The 20,897-nt window shown below is 44.5% G+C and overlaps 1 protein-coding gene across 2 annotated transcripts in view; it reads right to left on the bottom strand.

Moving 5' to 3' along the window:
- Positions 1-20,897, bottom strand: part of SNAP23 (synaptosome associated protein 23) — an 815,608-nt gene that overhangs the window by 289,247 nt on the left and 505,464 nt on the right. For both annotated transcript variants that reach the window (XM_044074077.1, XM_044074078.1), the window contains exon 5: positions 11,893-12,010. In XM_044074077.1, coding sequence (XP_043930012.1) covers positions 11,893-12,010 — 118 coding nt within the window. The remainder of the gene's footprint in view (positions 1-11,892; positions 12,011-20,897) is intronic.

Here is a 20,897-nt window from a genome sequence, read left to right as displayed (position 1 = left end):
CAAAATTCAAGTCTGCTTTAATCTCTTTATCTAAATCATCAATTTCTTTCAATAAAACACAAACATACTGGTTATAATGTTTGACAATCAATTCCAACAACTGCAAGCCTTGTTGTTGGAATAAGTCCCTCAAATCAACAAAAAAATTTTTATCATTAATTAAACCAGATGGAGAAAAATTGCTCCATAGGCCCTTTGGGACCAGTTTCTCTTGGATACATTGTTTAAAGTAGCCTATCTCAAGCTGCAATTTTTTCAACTTGAGAATTTTACTATCAAAGGTTTTAAGCTTGTTTGTTAAAAGTTCATTGCTAAAACCAATGTCATGCTGTCCTGTTGTTCTCTGGTTGTGCTGAGAAAATTGAAAATTGTCTGTATTAGCCATCCATTCGGAAAGTACGAATGGTGCATTTACATTGCCAATATGCCCAACATTAAGCGCAGTATTACCGGCTGAAACTGTCCGTTGGAAGGAATGTACAGTCTCTGTAATCGAGTCTAAATGGGCCGCGCCATCACTAAAGGGATGCTCTTCTTGGTAGTTCATACCCGCTCTAACATTAGAGTCAAAACCACAGTTAGAAACAGTACCTGTAGTAAGGGTAGGTCCAAAGCCGCTTCTTTCCGGTAACACAGAAGTTTGCGCTGTTAACAGCTGTGAGCCTTGTTCGTTGGTAGAATGGAGAGGTTGAGCTGCGGGTATTGGCGAACCGGAACTCGCAAGAGAACCGTTAGGAAGAGTGATGCCTTGAACCAATGCAGGAATAGGAGCCGCAAGCCGGCTCCTGTGACCATCCAGTCCTTCTAATAAATCGAAGCGTGCATTCAATTTGTCCAGTCTTTCCGATAACGAAATCGGCAAAGCAGGAACATCAAGTGTTGGATTTATGTTAACCTCGGTCACACATGAGTGAGAAAAAATACGAGGGCTGCTGGGACTAACAGGACTCTCCGTGGCCATGGAAACAGACAGTTGAAACCAAAATTATACCAAACCGATGTAAATAGCAAAATAGTCCACGGACTCCTTGTGCCAGCAACCAAACACAAACGTTGTCTTACGCTTGTAAAGGAAATAAAATTGCGTTAAGACGTTTGTGTTTGGTTGCTGGCACAAGGAGTCCGTGGACTATTTTGCTATTTACATCGGTTTGGTATAATTTTGGTTTCAATTTTTATTAACTTACATTGTGGCTGGTCAATCAGTGTTTTCTTTAGTGACTTGAGAGTGCTTATACCTTCTCTGATAACCTCCCAGCCCACTCCGAAAGCCTGGCTGCTTCAGGTCATTTGCTATCATTTTTTTAATATCTAATTTTCATAACTGAACACCCCTTTGAAAGGGCATGTGATACTCTGGTGGCAGCGGGTTACTGTATTATTTTGGGAAAGGGACACAGCTGGAAATCTGTGTCAGGCTTTCCCAGAAGTGTCTGGATGTGTAAGATTTAATTTAAGTGCAAGTGTATCACAGGTCTTAAACTGAGGCACACACTCTGAAGTGTGTAATAAGGAGTTATATTTAAGGTGGACAAAAGTATACAGTCAAGTCCCAGGTTACAGAGCATGTTTCTGTTGTGCCCTAAGGGAAAATTGTGAAATATTACTCCTATTTAAGTGACTGTCTTCTACTGGAGTCAGCAGTGAGGATAGAAGCTCTTTAGTTAGTTAATGACCCAGGATAGTAAGGGGCATCACATTACTATTGGCACTCCGGTGGGATATTGATCGGACGTCACATAATAGTTTTCATAGAATGGGATAGTGTCTTCTGTAGGATATTCAAATCCAATTGGTTGAGCAAACTCCCTTTTGGTTGCCTCAGAAAGGAGAACCCTTTCAGGAAATGTTTCATTGACAATTGGGGAAAAAAGGGGGAGTGTTAGAGGCAGACAGGCAAATATGGCTGAAGCATGTACTTTTAGACAGACCCAAGACAGCTCCGCTTTCCATAGGCCTGACAAATAGGTTGCAAATATAGATAGCACAAATACTGGGCCCCATCCTCTGTAAAACCAATAGGAGGACCTTTTCTACTTAATTATACAAGATTTTCTAGTGCTGGTTTGCTGGCCTCCCTTAAGTTGTAAAGCATGTCCTTGAAGAGAATGTGCTTGGAACCTATAAGGACTAATCATTCAAGCGGACAGCCTCAGTGTCCACAAACATGGGTGGATGTTCCACACTCTTGTTCTTGGGGATAACAGAGCCACATGTTGAGGCAGCATAAGCAACTCTTCATTGGTTCATAGGTGTGTACTATGCCAATGGCCCTGGAGCCTTTACAAACCTAGCCCATAGGATTACCCTGACATCGTGCCACCCGACCTTAGTTCCCAGTACCTCTGTCGAGTAGAGTCACTGGAGTGATCCTCGGGGTGAATTTTCTATTTCCCATCAACTCATCAAGGCTTCTTTTGAAGAGGGCCAGTGAGGTGCTCTGTTTGACAAGTATGGGAAGTCAATTCCATAGCAAGGGCAGTCTGTGGGTTATGAACCTGTCCCTCCAGCACATTCTGTGGATTGTGGTAATGAGGTTGAGGTCACTGGAGCGTGTGGTGCGAGGGATTGGGATTTCTTTAAATGTAGCATTTCTAACAGAGCTGGATCAGAAATGGCTTTGTATGTCAAGCAGAGATCGCCTCTAAGTAGGCGATATGAGACAGAATAGTTGGGAGTTTTTTGAGTCTGTCCATACAGGACAAATGTTAAGGCCTAGGATCCTCTCTGTGAGGTACTTCTGCGGCCTCTCCAGTTGCTGCAGGTGTCTAGTGAGGTACATGCCAAATGGGGCATTGTACTCTATTGAATGGCGTAATGAGGGAAGAGTAGAGGGTGACAATGAACTCTTTCTTCCTGGATGCAAAACCCTTAGTAATGAGATGTGCCACATAGGACTTTCTGACCACAGTGGCAGTGTGGTGGTCAAAAGAAAGGCTGCTGTCAACCTGTGTTCCCAGATCTTTTATAACACCTTCTACGTTCAGTAACGATGTGGTAATTCATGGGAACTGGATTTTTCCCAAAGGGGAGGACAACACATATTGAACTCAAGGCCATGGTTCTGACACCAGACGTTGGTCTCAGTTTGGCCTTTCTGTAAGATGTCAACATCACTCAGGGAGTTAATAATGGCTCCCTACTTGTAATCGTCTGCAAACTTTGTCAGCCACAGACCCTTTGCATTGGCCTGGACTTCAGAGAAGTAGATACAAAACAGGAGAGAACCCATGATCGAACCCTGTGAGACTCCACTCGTGACTGGTCGGCAGTCTGACTTGGAGTCTGCTACTTTCACATTGTGGGTTCCATCTGTGAGCCAATTTGCAACCCACCTAGTGATATAGGGGTTGATGCCTAGGTTAGTGGGTTTTTCTACGATTCCTGAATGGAGAATGGTTTCAAATGCCTTGGCCAGATCAAGGTAGGCTGTATGAAGCACCTTGCCTTCATCCACAGCTCTGGTGACTGACTCAAAGAAGTTGACCAAGTAAAGTAGGCATGACCTACCCCTCACAAAACCAAACTGTGTGGGATCCAGAGTTTGGAGATTCCCTATATCCTTGTTTATTAGGTCCATGATGATGCGTGTCATAGCTTTGCATATCAGACTCGTCAGGCTAATGGGGCGATAGTTCCCAGGGTCTGTAGCTGCTCCTCCTTTGTGGAGAGGGATGACTGTAGCAGTGCGCCATTCAGTAGGGACAAAGCCTGAGGTGAGGCTGTGACTGAACAGGGCACACAGGTGAGGCTGTGACTGAACAGAGCACACAGGTGAGGCACCAGTTCACTCTGTAGTTCATGTAGAACACAGCCAGGGGTATTGTCAGGTCCCTTGGAAGCTGCATTCCTGGCCTTGGAGAGTGCTGTTTTAACCTGTGCAGCAGTAACACTGGGTGCCTAGCAATCTACTGGTATTGTGATTGGTCCTTTGGGGGGGAGGTAAAGTTGGCAGTGAATCTGTCGGTCAGCACGTTGGCATTATCTTCTGGCTCGGTATAGGAGGTACCATTGTGCAGTAGCTCAGAGCAAATCTGGATATTGCCATGGAGATTCTTTACATAACTATAGAAGGCCTTGTGGTTGTCTTTACTATCTGCTGCAATTCTGATTTCATAGCTAACTTAAGAGGATTTGATGAGGAATCTCAACTTTTTGTTGAGGCTGATAAGGGAGTTTTTCCAGTCTTGGGACTTCACCTTATTCCACATCAGTTTCCTCCTTCTGTTGTACAGTTTGTTTATGGCAGGCGACCACCAGATTGGCTTCCTTTTTATAGACGGTACAGACTTAAGAAAGTACAGTTTTGTACCTACCATAAATGTAGATGTCCGATAGGTATGCATCTGCAGTCATCACATATGGGTTGTCAGGCCTCAGGCAGCCCTTCGGTCGGCCGGATTCCAAAGTCTGGGTCTGGCCTCGGCTGATGTCGCACTTTCCCCGACGTCAGAGCGTCTGGGGTATAAAAGCATCAGCCGACGCCATTTTCCTCAGTTTTTCTTGCCCCAGATGCCAGGTGCCCTCTAAGGAAGGCTAAAATTTGGAGATTTGCATTGCAAAAACAAATCCAAACATGCACAGTACTATAAAAACAAATACACCATAATAGATAACCCCAGCTAGCTATAAGAGGGGTAAGTACCCAAGAAGTATACCACAGAGGGGAAGGAGGGAGGGTAAACCTGACTGCAGATGCATACCTATCGGACATCTACATTTATGGTAGGTACAAAACTGTACTATGTCCTTCAAGGATGCATCTGCAGTCATCACATGTGGGTAGAATACCATAGCCAATCTGGGGGTGGAGGTACTAAGTAAAGGATGGTGTCGTTAAGATACCCTGCAGGACTGCCGTAGCAAAGCCTGCTCTGGATCTGGAGTATAAAGGTAAATTGTAATGCTTGGCAAATGTATGCACGGAGCTCCATGTAGCAGCTTCTAAAATGTCCTTGGTAGCCACCCCTCTTAGGAAGGCTGTGGTGGTGGCTGTGGCTCTCGTGGAATGAGGTCTAATGTTAGCTGGCACAGTTTTTCCATGAAAGGAGTAACAAAAACGAATGCAATTTCCTATCCATTTTGAAATTGTCTGTTTGGAAATTGCTTTTCCTTGTGCCCCAGCAGCATATGCTACAAACAGCTGGTCAGTCTTTCTGTAACTTTTAGTTCTGTCCAAGTAGTAGCGCAACTGTCTGTGTATGTCCAGGGTGTGCAGAAGTTTCTCCCCTTTATTTTGTGGTTGTGGGAAGAATGTAGGCAAGTGAATAGCTTGGATCAAAGATACCCTGGATACCACCTTTGGCATAAATGTAGGATTGGTTCTCAATGAAACTCTGTCCTGATGAAAGATAAGAAATGGCTGTACTGCCATTAGAGCTTGTAACTCAGATACTCTTCTTGCTGAGGTTATGGCCAGAAGGAAGGCAGTTTTCCAAGACAGAAACTGTAGATCTGCAGATGCTCCTGGTTCAAAGGGAGGAAGTGTTAGTTTTTCCAACACGAAGTTAAGGTCCCAAGTAGGTAAAGGTGGTTTCCTTGGAGGGTTGATGTTTTTGATTCCTCTTAGAAACTGTCTCAGGAGAGGATGAGAGAAGACAGGTGGATTAACATTGTATTCTGCTGAAATTGCTGAGGCATGTATCTTAATGCCTACTAACAGGCCGTTGTGGAACAATTCTGCCAAATATTCCAGTATATGTGCCATGTTCATCACTGTCACATCTAGGCCCTTTGTTGTGTTCCAGGTGTGAAATCTTTTCCATTTTGCTGAATATGCCTTCCTTGTGGAAGGCCGTCAAGCTTCCATAATAATATCCTTCACTCTCTGGGATAGCTTATCCTGAGAGTCATGGTATTTTCCAGGCAGTTAGCTGCAAGGTTTTCAGGTTGGAATGCAGAGTCTTGAAATTATGCTGCGTCAGTAGAAGTGGTCATAGGGGGAGAGGCCACGGTTTCGTCTGTGACATGCTCTTTAACAGTGGGTACCAGTGCTGTCTTGGCCAGTTTGGAGCTATCAGAATCACTCTGGGCTGCTCTGTCCTGATCTTCAGTAAGACCTTGGTCATTAATGGGAGAGGTGGAAAAGCATACACTGTTAGAGCTTTCCAGCTGAAAGAGAGAGCATCCACTTTCCATGCTTGTGGGTGGTATGTCCTTGAGCAGAATTTCTTCAGTTGATGACTGTGGGAGGAGGCGAACAGATCTATTTCCGGCCTTCCCCATGATTGTGTTATGAGTAAGAAGATGTCTGGGTGCAGCATCCATTCGTGCGCATCCATGATATTTCTTCTTAAGATGTCTGCCAGTATATTGTCTTTCCCTGGCACGAAATGGGACTGCAGCTGTATATTGAGTTTCAAGGAAAGTTCCCATAGATTCATTGCCAGTCTGCAAAGAGGGTAGGAATGGGTGCCTCCTTGCTTGTTTATGTACCACATAACTGTGGTGTTGTCTGTCCTTATGAGTAGGTGGCCTTGATGAAGAAAAAGTTTGAAGGCCTCGATTGCGTGTATCACTGCCAGCATTTCCTTTTGGTTTATGTGCATGCAGCTCTTTGTGACCATAGCCCTTGGATACATCTGCCTTCCATGTGTGCTCCCCAACCTTGGTCTGAAGCGTCCGTAGTGATGGTTTGGTTGGCTCTTGGCTTGCTGAAGGGCAACCCGCTGTTCGACTGGCAGGCTTGAGCCCACCACAGAAATTCCTTTTGGAGGAATAGAATGAGTGGGATCAAAGTTTCTAAGCTGTGACTGTGCTGACTCAATAAACTCCTTAGGTACCATTGTAATTTTCTCATATGCAGCCTTGCTTGTGGAATCAGAAGAATGCAAGATGCCATGTAACCCAGGGCCTGCAGGATTTTCCTTGCAGTCAGCTGAGTTTGTCTTGTCAGATTCTTGAAGTAATCCGGTAGTTGTTTTTGTTTTTCTTCTGTGAGAGAGGCCGTTTGCTTGCTGTCCGCTTGTATAAGGCAGTCGTCCAGATATGGGTAAATTTGAATCCCCTGAAGTCTGCAGTGTGCAATTACTGATGCCAGGCATTTTGTGAATACTCTGGGCGCAGTAGATAAGCCAAAGGGCAATGCTGAGAATTGATAATGCTCTGACCCTGCAAGAAATCTGAGGTGTCTTCTGCAACTTTGTCTGATAGGGACATGCAGGTATGCCTCCTTGAGGTCTAGAGTCACCAGCCAAGACCCCTTGCCCAGCATGGGAAGGAGTTGCTGTAGAGTCAGCATTTTGAATTTTGGCACAATGAGGTAAGTAATTCAGTGCGGACAAGTCGAGAATAGGCCTCCATTGATTTTCTTTTCTTGGAACAAGGAATAATCTGGAGTAAAATCCTTGGCCTTCTTCTGAAAGAGGTACCTTTTCTATAGCTTTCATTTGTATTAAGTTGGAAATTTGTTTCAAAGCCTCTGCCCTCTGATTTGGTGGCAGGTCTGGCATGCCTTTTCTTTTTGGCAATGTGTGGAAATGGAACCTGTATCCTCTGTCTATTATTTGCAGTGTCCATGTGTCCCTTGTAATGCTGTGCCAATTTTTTGAAAATAAAGAAAGCTTTCCGCCTAAAGGTGCTTCTAATTGAGCCCTGGTCGGCGGAGTCACAACAAAGTCATTGTGTCTGTCCTGGTGTAGCAGTTGTAGTTCCTGCACTACTTCTCTGGTTGGGAGGCTGCCATTGACGGCCTCTGTAGGAGCCTCTAGCTTGCCCTCTACCTCTGGCACGCCTATTCCTGCCTCTCTGAGATCTGTCTGAGTCCGGAAAGGACCAATTCTTAGTAGGCCAATTTCTGCTGAATCTCGGTGGTTGGACTTGCAGAAAGTCTTTGACTGTTTGCACAGATTTTGCCTTTTCTTCAAATTTCTTTAAGACCTCTTCAGCCGTGGAACCAAATAATTTTTGCTTTTCCATAAGCGCATCCAAAAGCTTAGCTTTAACATGGTCTGGCAGAGATTGTTCCTTCAGCCAGGCATGCCTACGTATGACTGCACCTGTCATAGCTGACCTACATGAAGCTTCCAATGCATCATAACCACACTGCAAGAAATGGTTACTAACCTGCTGGGAGTTATGTACCAGATCCTGAAGGGATTTGTGATCAAGGGGTTCAGAAGACAGTTTCTTATGCAATTCATCTAACAAATACTCTTGGTACTGTATCATATGAAATTGACAATTTAATGCCCTCATGGAAAGAGTTGCAGAAGTATACACTTTCTTACCCCATCTCTCTAAAGCTCTGGATTCCCTTTCAGAGGGTAGAGGATTTCAAGCAGTGGCAGCTGCAACCCCTTTTGGGCCCTGGGAAATAGTTTCTGGATCAGCAGAGTGGGCCTTGTACAGGTGTAGATGTGAGTCCGGGACCCTGTAGTACCTATCAGGTTTGGCAGGAGCCGGAGGAAGAGAGTCAGGGGCTGTACTAGCATCAGAGTACACATCATCAATGACATTCAAAACAGGAGGTATAGCTAAAGGCCTATGCTGAGGTAAATGTAAAAAGGTCCTTAATCTCTTTCTAGAATCAGAGAATTCCTGACCCTGCCATTGAAAATGTTCTCTCACAGAGTGTAATGTCTCTCCAAAGGAAAACTCTTCAGGAGGGGAGGCCGAGGGAATAGATTCTTCAGCATCAGAATCCTCGTAGGCCGAATAAGCCTCCTCCTGGTGGTCTGCCAGAGTAGAGCCATCAGTGGACTCATCTAAGGAGTGGGGGTCAGAGGGCTCAACCCTGGGCCTTTTGTCTGGAGGTGGTTGAGAGCCCCTGTCCGGATGAGGTTGAGAACCTCTAATTAAGGAGATAAGATCCTCTGCTAAGCTAAGAATCTGTGAGCCACTAGAAGGTCTCTGAGAGGTAACCTTGGGAGGCAAAGCTTTAGTAAGTTTAGCAGCTTTAGCCCTAGAGAAAGCCTTAATGGACATGGATGCAGGAGGTCTGGCTGCACCACGTGCAGGAGTAGACTTGTCTAAAGGAATGGTGTCGGAAGGTTCCTGGACACCAGTTTCAGAAGGTAATTCAATCACCGACTCGGCCGGAGCCTCCGGGGCCGAGGTAGTCGGTTGTGCGGTTTCGGTAATCGGAAGTACCAAGGACTCTGTTTCAGTCGAGACCGGGACACTCGCGGTAGGCCTGACCGTGGTTTCAGCCGAAACCACGGCCCGCGTGTGTCGGTCCTTGTCCTTCCGTTTCTTAACTAAATGCGAAGTCGGAGTCTCCGACGGCATCTTGTAAGCAAAACTAGCCCCAAAGAATTCCTCTGCAAACTCCGACCGATGTCTAAGAGTTCGTCGGTTGAAGGAAGCACAGGCTGAACAGGCCGAGACGTCGTGGTCTGGGCCTAGGCAGGGGAGGCAGTAAGAGTGGAAATCCTTATGAGGTATTTGTTTCCCACAAGTTAAACAATTATTAACTTTATCTGACATCGGCTGAGGCAAGAAACAGTCCCCAACGGGGTACTTAGATTTTTTGAAGTCTTCGGTAGCTGAATCACAGGAGCTGGCCGACCGGCACTTGCAAACTGCTTCTGCTTTGGGCACCACGCGGCAAGAAAGACTGAGGAAAATGGCGTCGGCTGATGCTTTTATACCCCAGACGCTCTGACGTCGGGGAAAGTGTGACATCAGCCGAGGCCAGACCCAGACTTTGGAATCCGGCCGACCGAAGGGCTGCCTGAGGCAGGACAACCCATATGTGATGACTGCAGATGCATCCTTGAAGGACATCCAGCTCAAAATGTTGTTTTCTAGTAGATTCTTTGACTATTTGGCCCAGGGAGTTATTTTTTATACAAAACAATTTCTGGACATTACCTGCATTTGAAGTACAGGTATCTCAGTTTATCAACAGGTAGTCTCCCAGGATGACCGATTACCTAAATATATGAAGTTCAAACATTTAAGAATCGAACAGTTTTCAGGGGGCATCAGGGGGTCCTGTAACATGTTATGAACCAACAGCTGGTTTTATTTTACTGTAATTTGTACCTCAATAAGAAGTTTGATCTGCTTCAAGGAAATGTGGTCTTTAACAAATCTGGATATTCTACTGCAGTTCCCAAGGGGTCTGAAGGTTTGGTAAGCACAAAACCCTGGTATAATGGGAGGGATTTCTGCACTTTTACACCAAGTTTCAGTAATAATGCATACATGAATATGCTCCAAATCTAAGAGGGCCTCAAGGTTAGGCAATTTGTTATTCAGACTCCTAATGTTCAGCAATGCTACACTATTACGGTTCGGTGCTTTATTTGCTTTGTTTAGGTTGGAAGATCTATTAGCTGACGTCTGCCTAAGAAATCCACTACCAGGGAAGTAAGAGATTTAGCCAATATGTGGAAACCTTGGAATGTAGCATACAAGCCGTCCTGAAAGATACAAGCCGTCCTTCTCAAAGCAAATAGAGCTGCACAACATAAAATCCCAAGTTGATACATACTGTATTCCACCCTCAAATAACACTAGACAAATTATCTTTTCTTTTTACCTCTGCATCAGCCTTGGAGAAGGAAGAATTCCACATTATAACAGGGTCTTCCCTGCATTTGTGACATGCATAAAAAGCTTGGAAATATATTCTCTGCATTTCCCTCAGGTTTTGTGTGCATGTCATTTACACCCACATGGATCACCACCACATAGTTGTACTTGTGCTTCAGGGTCTTATGGGCCCTTGCAATGGAGACACTGACACATGAAATACAAATCATCATCAACCCCATTTTTGTCTAGCCTTGTGAGTACAGCCTGTGCTCTTGACTATGGAGTCACCCACCACCAGTACTTTACTGAGTTTGTGTGTACTGGGGTTGGGAAATTTTCTGGTGAGACACTTATGGATGTGCCAATACGAGTCAGGGTGTTTGACTTTTGCTGAGTCCCTACTCTGTTTGAATTTGGAGGCTTCAGCAAGTACTTTAACAGACACAATGTTGGAGAATTTTCCAAATGCTTCTGTGGAGTGCTGTGAAGGTGTATGGTGCTCACAGACTGTTCACACGCAGGAGTGGTACCATCTTAGCTAAACATTTGCAACTCTCAAAGACAGTCTATGATGAAATAAGTAATAGTTTACTGTCTGTTAACATCAGGCAATTGCCACATTGCTCAAGCAGACCAAGTGCTATCAGGCTGGCAACTGGGGGAAGACAAGCTGGCTGATCTTCCATTTAGTCCAAAGGTATAGAAATATGAAATACAAGACTTACCTGTATATTTAACTGACTTGCTTAAATTTGTTTGTATGAGTGCAGTATAATTAGTTGGTACAATAAAATGTTTACAGCATAATATATATTTGGTAGGACTCTACCTAAGGTAGAAACACCTAAATCAATTTAACTTGGTCCTGCAGTGAGGTGGTGCTTTAATGCAGCCTGCTATGGGGTATGGCCCTATCTAGCCTTGCAAAGAGTAAAACTTCCACTGAAATGCCTAGATTTATAGGACACAGGTTTATGTGGCACTTCAGAGTGATATAGTTGAACTAATAAAAATCACTAAAACCAATACAAATAGCTTTTGGATTCAGTCAATAATGGTAGCTTCCTAGAAACCGCAGCTTCTTATTCTTTCAGACAGAATAATCACTCGCATCGCTCAGACTGCCCACGCAGTTAACAAAAACTTTGCTGCAACATTAGCTAAGCTGAAACAAGTTAAAATGGAAAAAAAAAAAGATTTAACGCAAGGACCATGGCAGAATATTAGTGATGAACAATCCCACCATCATAGCTAGTATGACTACATGCTCTGCATAACTGTTCAGGCACTTCAAGTTATATGCAACCTTCCTTACCTAGCACTCCTGAATGAGCTTGAAATGAAGTGGTAGTAATGACAGAACAAGACATAGCAACTAGCATTACTACCAGATGCAAATTGTAGACATACCTACTGCAAGGGCACACACACAGTCCACAGCATTTGCTCAGGTCTGTCAAGTTCTTTTCAGCTTCTTTCATATCCTGGTTTATTTGGTCTAGACCCTTCTCAACATTTCTTAATTGTTCTAGAATAGAATGGAAACAAAATAAAAAAAATATTATTTACTTAACGGGTTGTCCAACTGATTTGTGGCTCATTTTCAATGGAAACCTAGTGCTCCAAACACAAAAAGCAAACAAACTGTTTTATTACAGATAATCACTCCAACCAACACATTACTAAAAATTATACAAGTTATATGACATCTTAAATTACCATTTATGACTATAACTTCTAAGGATGCACGACTATCTGTCAGCCATTTGTAGCAGTACAAATCAGCATATAAAACTGATATTTAAAACACTCAGATTAAGTAGGGCGGCAAATATAAGCCATGTAAATGTGGTTGGAATAAGTTGCTTATATTACAGTTGTTGGTCACGTAATAAAAGCCAAGTACTTGTGGTACACATAAAAATAGAAGTGCATTTTGAATTCACTTACGCATGTTACCTCTTAGCTGGCACTTTACTCCATACGTAGCAACATTAACCAGAAAAACAGTGCCTCACTAAACTGGCTGGATCATATCTCTAGGATCACATCGCTCTTTGAAGATAACATTTCTACCAGGCTTGCATCAACTCAGACAAGCAATAACTAGTTGAGGATTACACATGGGTATGCACATTTAAAGGTATACTCAAGCAGTAAGAAATAAGTCTTCTCAAATGTAAGCTTATCAAGATTTTTAACAGGTCAGACTACTTCTAGCTATGAGCAGCCTGTTGGACACTAAACACATTTTTGTTGTAAAATTTTTCAAGTTTAAGTTCCGTTAACACAATCCAGTGTAAAGGATTAAACCAATAAAAGAAGTCTGGAGAATACTACTGCAAATGTGAGGTTGTATCTACAAGATTTGGTAAAATTGCCATAAGTCAATATTGGCTTCCTGACGTTTGTTAAATTTTTAACTACAGTATTTATTTACTCAGAATGTAGCACTATTACCTCACAGCATGAGCTCTCCAGTTCCTGACCTTTGTGCCCTCTATGTGGAGTCTGCATATGTCCTCCCTGTGTGCATATTAGTTCTCCAAGAGTGTACAGGGTTGCCATCACATCCCAAAGAAACAACACAGGTGATGACTTAATACTGCTCATAGGTATGTGTGGTGTGTGCATCATACACAGGAAGCCCCTAGTAATTACTTGTATTCCCTCCTGCCTAGTAAACAAATATCCCCCTAATGAAATTCTGAGGCTTACAAGCGCAAGCCCCAGAGTTAAGAAAAAAAGTCTCAAAATTCAGCAGAACACTGAAAGGTGTTCACTGTTCCCCTTTAAAGTTTTTTTTTTCCCCTAGGGAGCAAACCCGCACAGCTCTCAAACTTATAACTCTGAAATGGTTATACCTCAGAGATAATCTAAACAAGGATGTCCAGATGTTTACCAGAGATTACTTGGACAAAGCCTAGGGAGCCCACTGGAGAGAACTGAGGCATCAATGGATCAAAGAAAAAACACAGGGGAGGTAGCACATTAGCATAAAAGAGATGTACATCTAATGATATTTCAGAGGAGAAAGTACAGAAAAGTACAGTTTTGTACCTACCATAAATGTAGATGTCCGAACTGGATAGCATCTGCAGTCATAACAACTGGGTTGTCCTGTCGTCAGGCAGCCCTTCGGTCGGCCGGATTCCAAAGTCCGGGTCCGGCTGATGTCGCACTTCACCCGACGTCATCTCTGCTGGTCTTGGTATAAAGGCATCAGCGCCATTTTCCTCAGTGTTTCTTGCCCCAGATGCCAGTTGCCCTCTTGGAAGGCTAAATTTTGGGTAAATGCCAATGTTTCCAAAAAGATAGAAGGCAAACACAAAAAATAAGCATGTATGTACATATATACAAACAAATACACCATAAGAGACTCCCCCCCAGCTAGCTATTAGGAGGGTAAATACCCTAGGAGTACCACAGAGGGGAAGGAGGGGTAATCCTGACTGCAGATGCTATCCAGTTCGGACATCTACATTTATGGTAGGTACAAAACTGTACTATGTCCTTCATGGATGCATCTGCAGTCATAACAACTGGGTAGAATACCACAGCCAACTAGGGAGGAGGAAGAATAGATTATGGTGTGTTAGGATCCCTTGCAGTACAGCAGTGGCAAACCCTGCTCGGGATCTGGAATACAGAGGTAAATTATAATGCTTGGCAAATGTATGCACGGAGGTCCAAGTAGCCGCCTCAATAATGTCCTTGGTTGCCACTCCTAAGAAGGCTGTGGTAGTGGCTGTTGCCCTTGTAGAATGAGGCCTTATGTTCTGTGGAATTGGTTTTCCATGAAAGGAGTAACAGAATCGTATGCAATTTCCTATCCATTTGGAGATTGTCTGTTTGGAAATCGCTTTTCCTTCCCTTCCTGTGGCATAGGCTACAAACAGCTGGTCAGTTTTTCTGTTACTTTTTGTTCTGTCCAGGTAGTAGCGTAGCTGTCTATGTACATCCAAGGTATGCAGCATTCTTTCCCCTCTGTTTTGTGGGTTTGGGAAGAAGGTAGGCAGATGGATTGCCTGGTTTAAAGACACTCTGGATACCACCTTAGGCATAAATGTAGGATTTGTCCTCATGGACACTCTATCTTGGTGGAAGATTAGGAAGGGTTGTACTGCCATTAGGGCCTGAAGTTCAGAAACCCTTCTTGCTGAGGTTATTGCCAGTAGGAAAGCAGTTTTCCACGATAGATGCTGCAGGTCTGCTGTTGCTGCTGGTTCAAAAGGTGCGAGTGTCAACTTTTCCAGCACAAAGTTCAAATCCCAAGCTGGCAATGGTGGTTTCCTAGGAGGTTTTACATTCTTGATCCCTCTGAGGAACTGCCTGAGTAAAGGATGTGAAAAGACAGGTGGATCAAAGCTGTATTCTGCTGAAATAGCTGATGCATGTATCTTGATGGAGGAATAGGACAGGCCTGTATGTAGAAGCTCTGCCAAATACTCCAGAATGTTAGCAATGTCTATATTGACACATCTTTTCCTCTTTCAGCACTCCAAATGACAAACCTTTTCCATTTTCCTGCATAGTTCCTTCTTGTTGAAGGTCTGCGGGCTTCAAGGATGATGTCTTTAACCCTTTGGGAAAGCTCTGGATTAGTTGCTGCTATGTGATGTTCCATGCAGTCAGTTGCAACGTTTTTAGGTTTGGATGCATGATGCTGTAGTTGTTCTGAGTTAACATCAAAGGCATCAGGGGTATTGACCACATATTGTCCCGAGACATGCTCCTCAGCAATGGGTACCAGTGTTGTCTTGGCCAGTTTGGAGCTATCAGGGTTATCCTTGGACGTTCCTCCTTGATTTTTAGTAATACCTTGTGTATCAAGGAAGAGGTGGGAATGCATATGCTGTCAGACCTTTCCAGCTGAAGGAGGCGAGTCCACTTTCCATGCAAGTGGGTGGAATGTCCTTGTGCAGAATTTTTGAGCTGGTGATTGAGAGGGAGCGAATAGATCTATCTGTGGCATTCCCCATTTCTTTGAGATGGCCTTGAAGATGTTCGGGTGTAGCATCCATTCGTGAGCATCCGAGGTGGTTCTGCTTAACATGTCTGCTAGAGTATTCTCCTTTCGAATATTGCCTGTAACTGGATGTTGTAGCTGAGCCAGGTTCCAAAGGTCCAAAGTCATTCTGCATAGGGGGGTATGAATGAGTGCCTCCCTGTTTGTTGATGTACCACATGACTGTGGTGTTGTCTGTCCTTATCATCAAATGTCCTGCTTTGAGGAATGGTCTGAATTTTGGATTGCCAGTTTTACTGCCAGCATTTCTTTTAGGTTGATGTGCAGATGGAGCTGGTCCTGTGTCCACAATCCTTGTACGCATTTGTCCAGCATGTGAGCCCCCCATCCTAGGTCTGAGGCGTCTGTTGTGATGGTTTGGCTTGCTTGACAGTTGTGAAAGGGTAGGCCTGGATTTGACTGGCATGCTTGAGCCCACCATAGGAACTCCTGTTTTAGGCATGGGATTAGAGGAATTTCTGCTTCTAGGCTGTGCCTGTGTTGGGACCATAAATTCTTTAGGTACCACTGTAGTTTTCTCATATGTAGTCTGGCATGTGGAACCAAGATTATGCATGATGCCATGAAGCCCAAGGCCTGTAGAACTTTTCTTGCTGTTAGTTTGTTCTGTTTTGTTAGTGCCAAGAAGTAAAGAGGGAGTTCTTTTTGTTTTTCTGCAGTTAGGAATGCCATTTCTTTTACTGTGTCCAATGGGGCGCCCAAGTATGTCCTTGTTTGGGATGGTATCAGCCTTGACTTTTGCAAATTGACTGTGTATCCCAGTGCTTGTAGCAAGTAAATGACCCTTTGTAAATCTGTTGTCAGCTTGCTTTTGTTGTCCCCCTGTAGCAGGCAGTCGCCCAGGTATGGATAAATTTGATTCCTGTAGTCTGCAGTGGCGATTACTGATGCCAGGCATTTTGTGAATACTCTGGGCGCAGTAGATAAGCCAAAGGGCAATGCTGAGAATTGATAGTGCTCTGATCCTGCAAGAAATCTGAGGTATCTTCTGCAAATTGGTCGATGGGGACGTGCAGGTATGCCTCCTTGAGATCTAGAGTTACCAGCCAGCACTCCTTGCCCAGCATGGGAAGAAGTTGCTGGAGGGTCAGCATTTTGAATTTTGGGACAATGATGTATGTATTTAAGATGGTCAGGTCGAGAATAGGTCTCCAGCTTTTTCCTTTCTTGGAACTAGGAATAGTCTGGAGTAGAATCCTTTGCCTTGTTCTGTTATTGGCACTCTTTCCACAGCTCTCATCTTTGTTAGTTGCATTATCTGCTGTAGAGCTTCTGTTTTTGTTTTGGAGGCAGGTTTGGCATTCCTCTTTGACTGGTAAAGTGTGGAAGTGGAACCGTATCCTTGGTCTATGGTTTGCAAAATCCACTTGTCTTTTGTGATATAGTGCCAGTTCTTGAAAATAAGGTTAATTTTCCGCCTAATGGTGCTGCTATTTGTTCCCTGGTAGGCGGAGTTAGAATCAAGTCACTGTGCTGTTGTAGTGGCAGTGGCTGTGTCTGTGCCTCTGTTATTACCTTGCCACTGTCGCCCTCTGTAGGCACTCCTCTGGATTGATTTCTGCCTCTGGGACGTCTATTCCTGCCCCTTTGGGATCTTGTGGAGTCAGGAAAGGACCAATTTTGGCAGGCCAGTTCCTGCTAAACCTTGGGGTTGAACCTGCAAGAAATCTTTAACCGTTTGTACAGATTTTGCCTTTTCTTCCATTTTCTTCATTACCTGCTGGGCAGGTGTACCAAACAAACTGGCTTTATCCATAGGTGCATCTAATAACTTAGCTTTAACATGATCCGTAAGACCTGTTCCTTCAGCCATGCATGTCTTCTTATCACTGTGCCAGTCATGGCTGATCTAAATGAAGCCTCCAGTGCATCATAGCCACATTTTAAGGAATGGTTACTAACCTGTTGTATGTTATTTACCATTTCTAATATATATTTCTTATCTATAGAGTCATCAGAGGATAGCTTTTTAGTTAACTGATCAAGCATAAACTCTTGGTATTGTATCATGTGAAACTGACAATTTAAAGCTCTAGCTGAGAGAGTAGCGGAGGTGTAAACCTTTTGCCCCATCTGTCTAAAGACCTGGCTTCCCTTTGAGAAGGAATAGGGTTTTTGCTGTGGTCGAGGCTACTGCCTTAGGCCCCTGGGATATAGTTTGGGTCTGCAAGTGGGGCCTTGTATAAGTGGTGATGAGTGTCTGGAACCCTGTAAAATCTGTCTGGTTTGGCAGGGGCTGGAGGTAGGAATCTGGTGCAGTGCAGACATCATTAAATGCAGTCCACAACAGAGAGGACAGGAGGTATAGCTAAAGGCCTGTGTTGTGGGAGGTGCAGAAAAGTCCTAAGTCTTTCCTGGAATCTGAGAAATCCTGTTCCTGCCATTGGAATTGTTCTCGCATGGCATGTAAGGTTTCCCCAAAGGAGAATTCTTCTGGTGGAGAAGCAGCTGGAATGGATTCTTCAGCATCTGAGTCTTCATAATTGGAGAAATGAGCCTCTGGCTGGTCTGTAATATCTGAGTCCTCCGGAATCATCAGAGGACACAGGCTCGGGGCTCTGCTCTAGGTCTCTTTCTGGGGCTGGGAGGCCCAGTCTGGGTGATATTGAGTTCCCCTAATTGAGGATATTAAATCTTCTGCCAGAGTAAGCATTTGTGAACTAGAAGTGGGCCTAGTTGAGGGGGGTTTAACAGGCACTGATTTAGTAGATTTGGCTGCTTTAGCCCTGGTAAAGGCCTTAATAGACATGGCTGCAGGAGGCCTAGCAGCACCACGCTGGGGTAGAGACATCCAAAGGGATGGTGTCTGATAAGTCACTAGTAACCACTGTAGGTAAGATTTCTGAGGTCGATTCAAGTAAGGTAGCAGGAGCCTCAGTAGTAGTCATTGATTCAGCTGTGCTTTGATCAGTTTTCTCGGTTTTGAAAACCGACCCGCGATTTGCTTAACCATGGTTTCGGCGAAACCGCGGACAGTGTCGGTCTTTTCTTTGCGTTTTTAACAATCTGGGTAGTCGGAGGATCCGGCGGCATAATGTACGCAAAATCTGATCCGAAAAACTGTTCAGCAAACTCCGACCGACGCCTTACGGTTCGTCGGTTGAATGAGGCACATGCTGAACAGGGTGCTACGTGGTCTGGGCCTAAACAAGGCAAACAGTAAGAGTGGAAATCTTTATGAGGTATTTGTTTCCCACAAGTTAAACAGTTATTGACTTTTTCTGACATCGGCTGAGGCAAGAAAGAGTCCCCAACGGGTACTTAGCTTTAGAAGTCTTGAAGTAGTATTCGGAAGTAGTAATCTCTGGATCTGACCGACCGCACTTGCGAACAGCTTCTGCTTCGCCACGGCAAGAAAGACTGAGGAAAATGGCGTCGGCTGATGCCTTTATACCCGAAGACCAGCAGAGATGACGTCGGGTGAAGTGCGACATCAGCCGAAGCCGGACCCGGACTTTGGAATCCGGCCGACCGAAGGGCTGCCTGACGACAGGACAACCCAGTTGTTATGACTGCAGATGCATCCATGAAGGACATCAGGTGCATTATTTCCAGCCCCCCCAAGCATCCTCCCTGCCACAAGCTGCAAAGTACAGTTTTGTACCTACCATAAATGTAGATGTCCGATAGATATGCAACTGCAGTCCTGACATATGGGTTTGTCCTGCCTCAGGCAGCCCTTCGGTTGGCCGGATTCCAAAGTCTGGGTACGGCGTTGGCTGATGTCGCCTCCTCCCCGACGTCAGAGCGGCTGGAGTATAAAGGCATCCGCCGACGCCATCTTCTTCAGTGTTTCTTGCCCAGATGCCAGGTGCCCTCCAAGGAAGGCTAAATTTTGTGAATGGATAATCAAAAAATGCCAGACATGCACAACAGTAATAAACAGATACACCATAACAGATATCCCCAGCTAAAAAGGAGAGGGGGAATGGACCCAAGGAAAAAAGCAGAGGGGTAGGAGGGAGGGAAAACCTGACTGCAGTTGCATATCTATCGGACATCTACATTTATGGTAGGTACAAAACTGTACTATGTCCTTCAAGAATGCAACTGCAGTCCTGACATATGGGTTGAATACCATAGCCAAGCTGGGGGTGATAGGATCCAAGCAAGGGATGGTGTAGCTAAAAGACCCTGCAGGACTGCAGAAGCAAAGCCTGCTCAGGATCTGGAGTATAAAGGCAGGTTGTAGTGTCTGGTAAATGTATGCACGGAGCTCCATGTAGCAGCCTCTAGAATGTCCTTTGTAGCCACTCCTCTTAGAAAGGCTGTGGATGTGGCTATAGCTCTGGTTGAGTGTGGTCTAATATTGGCTGGCACACCCTTTCCATGGAAGTAGTAAAAGAATCTGATGCAGTGTCCAATCCATTTTGAAATTGTTTGTTTGGAGACTGCCTTTCCTTGCACTCCGGCAGCATAGGCTACAAACAGTTGGTCAGACTTCCTGGTGGTCTTTGTTCTGTCCAAGTAGTAGCGTAATTGTCTGTGCATGTCTAAAGTATGCAGCAGCTTTTCCCCTTTATTTTGAGGATTGGGAAAGAAAGTAGGCAGGTGAATTGCTTGATTTAGAGACACCCTGGATATCACTTTTGGCACGAATGAAGGAATGGTCCTTAGAGAAACTGTCCTGATGAAAAATGAGAAAGGGAGGTACTGCCATGAGGGCCTGTATCTCCGAGACTCTTCTTTGCTGAGGTAACTGCCAACAGGAAGACCGTTTTCCAGGAGAGAAATTGCATTTCTGAAGATGCTGCTGGTTCAAAAGGAGGAAAAGTTAATTTTTCCAAGACGTAGTTGAGGTCCCTTGCAGGAACTGGTGGTTTTCTGGGAGGTTTGATATTCTTTATCTCTCCTAGAAACTGTCTTAGCAAGGGATGCGAAAACACAGGTGGGTCACAGTTGTAATTTGCTGAGATTGCTGAAGAGTGAATTTTAATGGAAGAATATGAGAGGCCACTATGAAACATTTCTGCCAAGTATTGTAATATCTGAGGTATGCTCATCACTGATGCATCCTGGCCCTTTTTGGCATTCCAGATAATGAATCTCTTCCACTTGGCCGAATAGGTTTTTCTGGTGGAAGGTCTGCGTGCTTCCAGCAAGATTTCCTGAACCTTTTCGGACAGGGGGACATGGGACAAAGTCATGGAACCCTCCAAGCTGTCAGTTGTAATGTTTGCAGGTTTTGATGAACAGTCCTGTAATTGTGTTGAGTTAGGAGCAGAGGCCATTGGGGCAAGGGCCACGGTTTGGTGCGAGTTATGCTCAGTAGCAAGGGATACCAATGCTGCCTCGGCCAGTCTGGAGCTATCAATATTCCTTTTGGTTGCTCTGCTTTGATCTTCAGTAACACCTTGGTCAGTAATGGTAGAGGAGGGAATGCATA

The sequence above is a fragment of the Protopterus annectens genome, chromosome 6.part0 (assembly GCF_019279795.1).
Source record: "Protopterus annectens isolate FY-2018-M chromosome 6.part0, PAN1.0, whole genome shotgun sequence".
In the NCBI taxonomy this organism is placed as follows: Eukaryota; Metazoa; Chordata; order Ceratodontiformes; family Protopteridae; genus Protopterus; species Protopterus annectens.
Note: the sequence above shows the minus strand (reverse complement) of the source record. Positions and strands in the feature narration are given on the sequence as shown.